Raw genomic sequence first — 12,001 nt, 5'->3', positions numbered from 1 at the left:
AGGAATGGATGATTATATAAGGATATGAAGATGACAATTTAATCATTATGCACAACAATATACAAGAGAACAGCAACAAAAGGTGGACAAAGGCAGAGTTAAGAGGTAAAAGTGACACATTTGTACATTTTTATGTACAATCCTAAAACAAAGGATAGAAAATGTTTTCAATCACAGGTTTTACCCTGCTTGAAAGACGCTTTAAAAATAAACAAACCGGTCATCCTAAATCCTAAACATTTCATGTGACTGAAAGGGTTTTATCTACTAATTCACAACTTGCAACTTTACCCTGTTGAAAACAGTTTTTTGAGTAAACAGCTAGAAAAAATTTGGGGAATTTTCATCTGTTACCCCAAATTAAATCTTTAGGCTAAGAGGACAATATTAAAGCCCCAGTCCACTATGAGACAAGTGCAATTACAGTAGTGGTTAATTAATGTCAATCATCTGGGACCATCTGTTTCAGTCAGTCGCTTCAACAAAAACAGAGATGTGACCGGTGTGTCCATGTGAGCCGTCCAAGCTGGGTGAGGTCTTTTTGCAATACTTTGTATTATTCTATCCCAAGTTTAAAATCATTATACCTCTACATGTACAAATTACTGCTGGCAGTAAGGCCAATTTTCTGATTAATAACCTTTAAATAACATATTTTATGTCTTTCCTTAGTAGGCACTCAAATTAGAGTAACATTCATGTGCTCACAGTTGTGAGAAAAGTTACCAAGATTGATTATATGACAATAATCATAATAATCATCTATTCAGTGTTTGTTTTTTTCTAAAGGTCACAAGGGACAGTGAGAAACTTCTAGAAATCCCACTTAGAGGCGTGTCTACAATACTAGTGGAGAGTTTAGTTGTAAAAGTGGTCATATTAACGTATTCTGAATAACATGATTTTCATTATGAGAGAGTGAATTGGTACATTTTCTGCAGGAACTGGCTATTTGAAATGTAGCTTGTCAGACAAGACATCTGGGTGTCTGGTATCATATTTATACATGGACAGTGCTTTGAAAGACACTTCATTTGGCAAGTTATTTTTATTTATTTATTCTAGCAATAACTTTAGCAATCACTCTTTTTAAAAAGTAAGATGGATAAAAAGTATTCCTGGCTGGGTGTCATCAACACCAGTGAGTCTGACAGGCTGATGGTTTGTGGTCATTCCTCCTGGTCCTTCAGCGGTTGTTGAGGCTAACAGTCAAGATTCACAGCATCAATCCCTGACTGACGAAATCTGGTCCCTCAGCCGCTGCTGACTGCCATCAGTGTAAAACCATTGTACTTTGCTACTATGATAATAAATAAAATCATAAGACACACTGCAAGATCATCATCATCCAAATGTCCTGATAGGATGCTGCTATCATACCTAAGGTGAAGATGATCCACTGTAACCTTTATATTCTACACAATGAAAATAAAACCTTTAAAAAAAACAACAACATGATTTAAACAAACATTATAGTATAAATAAAGCCATTAATACACACTGCCCTGCAGGACACAGTCTGTTCAGCCACCAGGGCCTCGCTGGGGCAAATAACATAATAATAAATTCCTTTGTCACTTGACAACATAGTTTGCTCATCTCTTTTGTGTTCACCACTGCTCTGCGTGCTGTCACGCCTCGCTTCCCATGTCCCACCTCATCGCGGTAAAGTCCATGTCTGTGAGAGTGACAGTGAACGGAGCCTCCACTCTGTCTGGCTCCACGCGCTCCTCCACTCTCTGAGTGCTGTTCAAGTTGTTCACCCTCCAGGAATTTAGAGGTCGAATCGATTTCTGGAAACGCTGAAAAAAAAAAAGAACCAGGAGACAATTACTAACCTTCCTATACAGGAGGTTTCATTTCATCTACCATCTTCTGTATGTAAACAGGTGCAACAGTGACAATTTGAGCTGCATCGTTATGTGTGAGCGTGGCAGAGGTGTAACTGGACCTCACAGAGACAGAATGACATGAGAGGTGGTACTGACATCTTTCAGAGTTCCAGTTTCCTTGCTGATGGCCACAATGGCCCAGATGAGGATCTGCAGACAGCAGGTCGCGCCCATGCACACCCCCAGCGCTTTGCCCCACCGTGGATACACATAGGAGCCGTAGTGCAGCGGCGTGTTGTACATCTCAATGAAGATGTAGGTCAGGATGAACTACAGCCGCAAGGGGAGAGACACATAGTTAGCAGAGGAATGTTTCCTCCCAACAAAAAGCAACAATGGCAATGGAAGAAGAGCCAACAAAGAAATACTGCAGGGGGAGCTCAGATTGAATGTCAGTTTCTCCTCTTGAATTATTCAAAGCTGCTGTGAAGATTTCAGCTCAGTTGGCTACATTTCAAATTTCAAGTTATTCTTGGTGCAACTTTTTTAGCAACCGTTTCTATTTATATAACTGATTTGTCACACTTAACTCTCCCTAAGTTTCCAATAAACTCTACATTTATTTGGTGGGATATTTTTAACTCTATTAGACTGGGACAGCACAGTGTCTCACCCCTCATCAAATTACCCTGACAGAAAGTGCAACAATACAGCACAACAAAAGGTGGCATCAAACAGGTATTTCTATATCAATCAGCCTTTTTGTACATAGTAACTCTGCTTCAAGTAACATATAAGAGGAAGTGGCAAGAATAAGAGAGGGAGTGATGTAACATAGACTGTGCAACTGACACAAACCAACAACAAATTTAATTGGAAGTGAAGGTCATTACTGGACTTTATGTCCTTAACAATTGTCACAATTCTTAATTTGGCAAAATCATATGATTGCTTTTAACCTCACAAAATACATCGTTGACTCCTAGATAAACAGAATCTGAAAAGTAATGTTCCTTATTCCTTATTTTTAGTTTCAGGTGCTCCATAGAGACTGTACTGATTTGTAGACGATACTGAAACTATGTAACACACGAAAAGAAAGTACATTGTTGCTGGATGAAAAAAAGTGAGAATTGCTAGGAACCAAAGGAGAAAAGTGGTCATTAACTAGTGACCCCCTAAATGGATTTATGCCTAGAAAACATAACTGCACATTGTGTTATAAAAGACAACAAATTGAATTTATTCATCTTTGAGCAATCTAATTAAATGAAAAATCACGGAAGGTAAACACAGTCATAAATTCTTCCCCATTTCATCATTTGTTTGTCAAGCGGCTGCATAAACAAGGCAGATCATTTTATTGTGGACAGTTTGTTCGTCAACTTCAGTGAATTTGAAAATGCTATAAGATCAGACAGAGCCAGCGACATGTCGTTATTCTGTCTTGCTTTCCTGAAGGTTTTGGAAATATCTTGAAAAGAAATCATTCATCATAGTTTCATTCATTCATAGTTGTCATGATTACAATTAACCCTTGTCTACCATTAACAAAGCTAAGGTGTTGACTCACCAGCAGAAGAAACGGAGTAAAGAAAACCCAGCATGCTTTGAAGTAAAGCAGCACTTTGGTGCACCAGGGAGGGCAGTGACAGATCATGTCAATGATGTCTTTGCAAAACTGGTTGACTCCTAATAGCAGAATTCATTAAAGAGACACATATTAGGAAGCCTGCAAAGTTCAATATTATTATTGGGACAACAGACAATAAGACATGTTCAATATGTTATTAAGAGCAACAAAAAAAATTGTGAAAACTGAAAAAAAAAAATTAGAAACGGTGTGACATCGCATTAAAAACTGTTTCTTTTCTTTTACATCTTGCTAAACATCACATGTGCTGGATGACTGAAACTGAATGATGTGGTGTTAGAGGAGTGTGATGTGAAGGTTAGGGGTGTGAGATGGGCTACCATAGAAGAAGGAGATGCCAATGCACATGAAGAGGGTGATGATGATGAGGCCGAAACTAGTGCTGAAGGAGTCAATGAGAGTGAACCAGTAAATCCCTCCCTATGAAGACAAAGACAGCATTGGAAATGTGAGCCTGATCACACAAGGGATGCAGATTTAGCAACATTTCTCACTTCGAACAGTTCTTTTAAAAACACACTCACATCAGTGACTAACAGGAGACCCATCAGGTAGAAGCAAAAACACAGAGCGCCCAGGAACAAGGACTTGTGCAGCGCGTTCGCTCTTAGATGCGGAAACTCATCCAGCACGGCAGTAGTGATGCCCTCCATGTTGCCAAACTGTGAGGCGGCAGAGCAGAAGTTATAATACATATGGAAGTGGACTCAAGAGTCTTTGTCTTTGCCAATCGACCATAACACAGTCTGCGGCCTTACCAGTGTATCTATCCCCAGCATGAAGAGCATGAGGAAGAAGAGAATGGACCAGAACACGGAGCCTGGCAGCAGAGCAAGGGCCTCTGGGTAAGCAACAAAGGCCAACCCAGGACCTGAAGCAGAAAAAGAACATATCAAGCTCAGAATGCAATAATATGGAAGTTTAATACAATATATTAATATAAGTAATACGTCTTTTTAAAGAAAAATCCACCAAAACAGATCCACAGGATTACTGAGCAAAATGAGTACCCACCTGTATCCGCCACCTTCCCAACAGGCACTCCCTTCCTCCATGCCATGTGACCCAGAATTGAGAAAATAGCAAATCCTGCAAAGAAGCTGGTGCTGCAGTTTCCTGTTGTGATAATGATAGTGTCCCTGAAATATAAGGAACTACGATTAAGAGCCTGAAAACATCATGTTTGCAGCAGCGACAGAGCAAATGTTGCGGTAGCGCTCACCTGATGACATTGTTGTCAAACTTATTGTAAGAGGCCATAGAAAGCAGCCCTCCAACTCCAATACCTAATGAGTAGAAGATCTGTGAGGCTGCATCGTTCCACACCTGGAACGTTTTGGAGGGAAAAATGCTTTAAACGCTGAAAATATCGACAAAAAAAAGCATTCTGCTCATAGACTCATCAGCCTCACATGCCGCTCCATTAGAAGTACCTACCTGTGCATTGGCTAATCGGCTCCACTCTGGTGTGAGGTAGAAAGCAATGCCCTGAAGAGAGCCCTCCAGTGTAGCACCTCTGATGATCAAAACGATGAGTACAAAGTATGGGAAGGTAGCTGTTACATAAACCACCTGAAAACACAGACATCACAGACATGTATTAGCCTGACAGCTTGTTAGGATGTGTGTGTGTGTGTGTGTTTGTGTGTGTTTTGTAGGAGCTGACAATGACATCATTGTGTTAATTCACCTTGCCAGAGCTGCGGATGCCCTTGAGCATACACAGGAAGATGATGATCCAGGCTGCCAGGAGGCAGAGGGCCAAGGGCCACCGAACAGGGCCCGGGTCATGAAGGCCCTTACTGTTTACTACACCCAGCACACGCTCACTGTAAGACACACAAGTCAAACACAAACATGTATGAGAACAACAGCACAGTCATTATCACACCTCTAGCCACACTTTTTACTCACTAACTGACGCCAAATAAACAAGATGTGGCTGTTGGACTTAAAAGAGTCTCTGAAGATATTTATCTGAGGATAAAAGATCATTATTCATCCTCTCAAATGTTTTCTCTTCATTGTTTTACATCATTAGTAATCATAGCAGATTTGTACAATTGCTTTATCCATTTTGCACAAAAGCTCATAAAGTCTTATGAACATGGTGCTCTTTGTAACTGTAAAATTGTTGCATGCCGTGACATCTTTATAACAGCTCACCATTGCTTTGCTTTAAAAGACTACTCCACCTATTTAGCATTGCATTAACCACCTATAAGACTGTTGGACTACCTGTGGACAGTTTTTAAAGAAAGGATCAAAATCGATGCAGCATAACCAGAGGTATCGTTTTTTGTTTTTTTTTTTTATTCCATGTGTTCTTCTTCCTTGTTAAAACCCACATTACCCACAATGCTACTCAACTTGATTCATTTGACTGTACAAGCAGACATGAGGAGCGGCCTGATAACCTCACTTCTTCTTCTTCTTCTTTCTAACTCCACACCCAGCTTTATTTTTCATCTTCATACTTTTAAATTTTTTTTCCCACTTTCAAACTTGTAGAAAAGTGCTGTCAGACTTAAAATACAGACAGTTTTTCTGCTGTTAATGATTTCTTTCTTTACTAGAATATGTAGTACACCAACATGATATATTCATGACTATGCTCATGAATTCAGTGCTGCTTTATAAACTTTGATACAGTATGAGTGAAGGAGAAGAGGCAGACAGCGAGCTAGATATTAATAGTGTCATTATAAGCAAGACAATGACCTCTGTAGGTCCTGTAGTCTCACTCAGTTCATTAGAGATGTTCTACTAACCTAGCCTGTGGTTTTTTGTTCTCTTTGTGCTGCTACACTTCTTCTCTAAATGCCAGCCATGCTTTTTTTGAATGTGGACTCTGGTGTTAAGGTCAACAAACGGTCTGACATAGGCTTGGTTTGTTTGCTGTATATCAATAAACCCTGGCACTAAACTGTCTGTTTTAACGGTTATATAACATCATACTGCTTTATATACTGTAGGCAAATTGCAAATCTTATGCATTATTTGGTGTCATACAGTAACATGTATTATAAATCCAGGCATCATATATAAGGTTTATCAATCACATTAGCTGAAAAGGTGCCAGTTTAATGATTTGAAGTGTCAAGTCATTGTAAACAATAACAGTGTTTGCTGAATAAAGACAAAGTATTTGAACAAGGCTCATGGGCTGCATACCTCTAGAACAATTTATAAATCTGTCAGGAAGGAATGGCAAATGTATTTGTCCTAAAAAATAACACTTGTTATAAATATAAGCAGGATAAATCTGCATGAAGATGTACAATATACAGTACATTTACAGTCTAAAGAAGTCTGAGACAATGAAACGCTTTAAGAAGCCCATATAGATCTACAAGGCAGACTTGATGTCTTCACAGATAAGAGCGGTGAATGACTGCACTTACTTCCAGAAGTGTTCTGTGGGGCTGAGGATTTTACCAGTGGAGCTATTTACAGAGGTGCCGTTACAGAGAGCAGCGTTGGCTATAGCATCACAGGACCAAGGCAGAGGGCTCTGGAATGAGCTGCCCAGGTAGTAAAACGTCCACGCTATAATGACATTATAGTAGAGACACACCAGCGTGGACACACACAGCATCCCGATGCCGATACCTGCGAGAAAAGACGAGAGGCATGAGTTGGATTATTTTATGTACAAATTAGATTCTTTTGATTTGATTTGATACATTTTAATTACCAAGTAAAGAGATAATTTTACTCCTCAAAACAAAATATATATATATTTTAATGAAAATCTCAGAGTGTATCATCCCTTACTTAGAGTATTTTAGGAAATCAATGTTGAGCTTGTTAGCCAGAAACAGTTCATTTCCTTCTCGCTAACCTGCTGCTGAGCTAAAATCCTTAACTGGCATTTCCAGTTTAAAATAACAACTTCTCTTACCATTAAACCTGAATTACTGGCTCTATTTTTCACCCTATGAAACTTCCTGTCGGTTTTTATTTATCAGATGTATATCTGAAGCACCTGAGTTGACTTTAAAGACGACCCACATGACGTACAGTAGTGAGGTGACAAGCTGCTGTGAGTCATCAAGTTATTTTCCTGGAAGACGATGATAGTCTGGATTTACAGGTGACATGGGCATTTCGACGTCACGGTAAATGTTTTGTATGGTTCAAACTAGATGCTCAAGATTCCTGGAGACAGATACTTTATACTATTTAACATCATCTAACTAATTAGACTCAAGTATCAATCAAGCTTGTTTTGTAAATATGAAGTCACCATGCTGACATAATTATCTTTTTTTAACAGTGCATGTCAGTGTCTAATTACTGGACTAAAAAGCACGATGGAGGAGTTCATTACCTTTGAGTAGAGGGCAGCATTTCCACACAGTGATTGGTCCAGCTGCTCCGTACTGGCCTAAACTCAGCTCCATGAGGAAGAGCGGGACACCCGTAACAAACAGCATGATGAAGTAGGGGATGAGAAACACACCTGTGAAGATTAGAAAGAGTTCAGCTTGAGGAAGGGCGGCACTGGAGGAAGACATCCACAGCAATGACTTGTTTTGTTGTCTTGGGTTCTTACTCTATGCCTCTATGTTTTGTTGATTTGTGCTATATGTTATGTGGTTGTTTTGTTTCTTAGTCTTTCATTCTGTTTTCATTGCCTGATTTGTTCTGTGCAGCACTTTGGTCAACTTGCGATCTTTTTAAAAGCGATCTATAAATAAATGTGACTTGACTTTGTGCAGCTATAAGTAGACGGCCTGTAGAGGCAGGTTACAGCCTCCATCTACAGAAGGTGGCAGCTTTACAGACAGAAGTTATTCTGCCTTACTGTTGTTCAAGCTCCAACATGTCTGATTTCAGATGAAGGTGCATAGTTCATAAGGCTGGGTTGCACAGACATACCACATGTCTGGTGTTTAATCGAGGAAAACACTATCTCTACTTAGGGGATTAGCGAATGCTTTGTGTTCTAGCTCCCTGCACCGAGGACTTTCCTGGACAACGCTGAACTGAGCGTGCAAAATAAGCCAGCGTGATCAAGAGGACAGCGCACACCCAAGGGCACGGCAAAGAGTGCCTCATGCTCATATGGGTGTGACAAATGATTACAGACATACACTCAGGCATTTAAAGCATTCGAGACCTCAAAGGGCAGCACTTGTAGACCGCTCACCTCCTCCATTGCGGTAACAAAGGTATGGGAACCGCCACACGTTGCCCAGTCCCACGCAGTATCCGATACAGGAGAGCAGGAACTCGTACTTGCCACCCCACTGCTCCCTTGGGACGGTCACGGGCGGACTGGGCACACGACTCGGGGGTGGCGATTCAGACTGCGGCTGCAGTGCAGGTGTAGCTGTTTGGTTGTGGCCATTTTGAGTGACAGTATGTCCGTTCAAATGTAGCGAATTCTAGAAAATAAATGATGACAATGAAATCAGAACAAGAGAGGAAATATGCAGGAATACAGATATCAATCAAAATCTGGACCATGTTTTTCATGACAAGGTGCTCAAAATGTTTATATGTGGATTATTTAGCGCTTAAATGATTTATTCAATTAGTCAAACAACTGAAAATAAATCAGTGAAAATTGCAATATTGATTATTGTACATTACCAAGTAAAAACAGCCAAACATTTGCTGGTTATACTGTCACAAAGAGGTGTTTTGTGTTATGAGTCACTTTGTGTTGGGTTTCAGTAACTAATGAGGTGTTGAAATCATCAACTGGATTATTTCTTCCTCTTCCTTCCTGCACGCCAACAACCTCAAAACAAGAGGGGAAGTATTTTCTCATGTCAGGTACCAGGGAGGAAGTCTGTCTAAAATAACAGCACGGCCTCTGCTTTAGGTGACCTTACTGTCATTTTTGATATCTCTTTAAACATGATTAATTCATCAGTTACTCCAAAACAACAAATACAATAAACACAGTTTCATTTCAGTTAGGTTCAAGCTTTGAGTCATCTGAAATGAAATGTCTTTGAGATTTCTTGTATCGTCGGGTTTTACAGACAAAGAATATACTCAATGTTTACATGTTGACACGCTGACGCAAAATAGGACCCAGGTAGTTGAGGTAATACACAATGTAGTTGTATTAATAAGATAACTAACCAAGAGGAATAGGGTTGCAAATTATGGTTATTATCATTATCAATTAACTTGCAATTTATTTTCTCAATATATTATTCAGTCTTTAGATTAGATTCATAACTTTATGAGTCTCACTGAGAACAAAAATCTATTTTGCAGAAGTGTCATTGCCAAGATAGCAGAAACACAAAGAACATAGAAGCTAAAAATATATATAACACTTATAATGAATTAGAGATAATATGAAGAGAATAATCATGGATGAAAAAAGCCCACTTGCTTGTTTTGTCCGATCCTCACAAATCCTAACAATATAGAAGCTGGAACTAGGTAAAGTTTGGTATTTTTGCCATAAAATTACTGAAACTATTAACAGATTATGTAAAAAATAATGTTATTTATTAAAATCTTTAGAGGTTGTATAGTAGTTGTAAATAAGACCACTGTACGTCACACAAATAGTTCAGAATGAGAAAATAATGGTAGAATCCTATATATTGTCCTATAGAAGGTAAATATTGACACTAACTCTTTTATGAGTTTGGTAAGCTTCAGGGTGAATTAGTGTAATGTGGGACAGCTAACCTCAAGTGCATCTATCTCTTCTTCTAACAAATGCTAATAACAGAACTGCGGTCAAATTGAACCTGTGGTGTAATTGAGATCTCACATGTGATGTCATTGATTGGGGCGGAGGAATCTTCCATCAGCAAGTACTTGCTGTGAAGTCCTGTCAAAGGTCGAGAAGGGTCTATATGTAGTCTTACAGACCCACACAACACACCCATTTTACTACATGACACCACCCGACCCTAACCCTAACTATCTCACTGCTTATGCCCAAACCTATCAATGACATAGGATTTAGACTGATTTAATGTTAAAGATATAAATCTGTCATAAATAAAGCATTGTTGCCAATTGTTATCAGATTGTGTTTATGATATATGCATGCATCAAAATATGCTATAATATGGTGAAAACATGTTTCATATTTTTATTTCAGTCAATTTTTCATCATCCCACATCATCCAATATGATCTGAAATGTGGGACAGCATGGTTTTACTAATGTGGGACAGTCATATATGTTGTTAAATCGGTGAAATATGCATTTAAGCACATTAAATGTGCAATACCAAATAGTTAAAGTTTATATTGTATGAATAAAGCTGATTTAGAACTTTCAGTGAGTGTCCCAGATTTCAGCTTGAATTGTCCCACATTAGGAAAGACACATAAACTAGGACAGTTTGGCACAAGGAACATTTTTATATTTGCCATTTCTTCTCTGATTGTGATATCTATATTATCTTTCCTGATATGATTAGATAACACTTTGAGGATTTCAGAATGGTATTGGGTGTGGATATAATGTGTTGACTTCATATCGAAATATACTGCTGAAGTGCCAAAGTGCAAAAATTGCCCCACATTACTCTAATTCATCCTAATGTAAATAGCACAAAGCTACACCTGAATAACTGAAAGTAACACCAACCAAAACATTACTGAGCAGAATCCAGCTCAATAACAGTTGTGTCTGTGAGAAAAGTTTGGGCAAATACATCTGCTGAGTAAGTACATGTGTGGTCAAGCTTTATCTCTACTATCTACAGCATTAGTTCTCAAAGTGGGGGCTGGGGACCCCCAGGGGTCCTTGAGGGGGTTGCAAGGGGTCCCTAGCAAAAAGGGGAACCATTTATTTTCACTATAAACACATCCACAAGTAACACAATGACGGAATGTATGACTATTTTGTTCATGGGTTTTATACACTTTCTGTAATGAAACCTCTAAAAGATCAAATCTTATCAGATGCGGGACCCAGCTGGGACAACGTCTTATCAAATGGGGGTCCGTGGTCTAATTTTTATCAGTTTAGGGGTCCTTGACGCTAGAAAGTTAGAGAGCCACTGATCTATAGTGTGTCTGTATTAACTGTAGCTGAAGACAAGTCTGAGAGCGATGTGGACGGACAGGTTAGACTGCTTCATCTAAAGACATTTTATCTTTCCTGACACGACGAGGGCACCCTAAGGGAGCCCTCGTAAAAGGGTCCCACATTTACAAGTTATTTCTTTTAGAGTTTGACACAAGCCTTATACCCGCACAGAGTGATTTGTTTAGTGCAGAGCCTGAATAAAACCAACCCTCCGCTCCTACCTGCGCTGTGTTTGCGGGGCTCCCGGGTGCTGCTTTGCCGCTTTCGTCCTGCATTTCCCCGCCGGCACAGGTGGCGTTTCAATGTCTGATTTGTCGCTCGGTAGTCCACATTTTACACGGATAAGTCCTATTGGAAGTTCACCGAGGTGCTGTAGTTTCAGTCGTAGTTGAAGATGTACCGTCAGCAGGGAGACATGAGCGCTGAGGATGAGGAAGCAGGCCGGTAGGCGGTGAGGTGAAGGGCAGGGAGGAAGGGCGCAGGTGCAGCA

The 12,001-nt window shown here is 39.6% G+C and overlaps 1 protein-coding gene across 1 annotated transcript; it reads right to left on the bottom strand.

Annotated features, from left to right (window-relative positions):
• Positions 1-12: 12 nt before the first annotated feature.
• slc6a7 (solute carrier family 6 member 7) lies at positions 13-11,996 on the bottom strand. Its single transcript, XM_044371139.1, has 14 exons — positions 11,733-11,996; positions 8,642-8,879; positions 7,820-7,951; positions 6,891-7,098; positions 5,177-5,315; positions 4,924-5,058; positions 4,709-4,812; positions 4,501-4,625; positions 4,245-4,357; positions 4,011-4,148; positions 3,807-3,906; positions 3,406-3,524; positions 1,989-2,162; positions 13-1,802 (listed from the first exon to the last, which is right to left on the bottom strand). The coding sequence occupies exons 1-14, from the start codon at positions 11,784-11,786 to the stop codon at positions 1,632-1,634; spliced, it is 1,950 nt and encodes a 649-aa protein (XP_044227074.1). The 5' UTR covers positions 11,787-11,996; the 3' UTR covers positions 13-1,631.
• Positions 11,997-12,001: the final 5 nt, after the last annotated feature.

Source organism: Thunnus albacares, chromosome 13, assembly GCF_914725855.1.
Source record: "Thunnus albacares chromosome 13, fThuAlb1.1, whole genome shotgun sequence".
Taxonomy (NCBI): domain Eukaryota; kingdom Metazoa; phylum Chordata; class Actinopteri; order Scombriformes; family Scombridae; genus Thunnus; species Thunnus albacares.
The sequence above is the reverse complement of the archived record's forward strand: the minus strand, read 5'-3'. Positions and strand labels throughout refer to the sequence as shown.

What these genes read in the sequence shown, in the direction of transcription:
- slc6a7 (XM_044371139.1), bottom strand. Translation starts at nt 11,786, where the DNA reads ATGCAGGACGAAAGCGGCAAAGCAGCACCCGGGAGCCCCGCAAACACA. An exon ending in TGCTGGGGATAGATACACTG is followed by an intron (nt 4,149 to 4,244) that starts GTAAGGCCGCAG and finishes GCCGCCTCACAG; the next exon opens with TTTGGCAACATGGAGGGCAT. An exon ending in GTCTCCTGTTAGTCACTGAT is followed by an intron (nt 3,907 to 4,010) that starts GTGAGTGTGTTT and finishes TTGTCTTCATAG; the next exon opens with GGAGGGATTTACTGGTTCAC.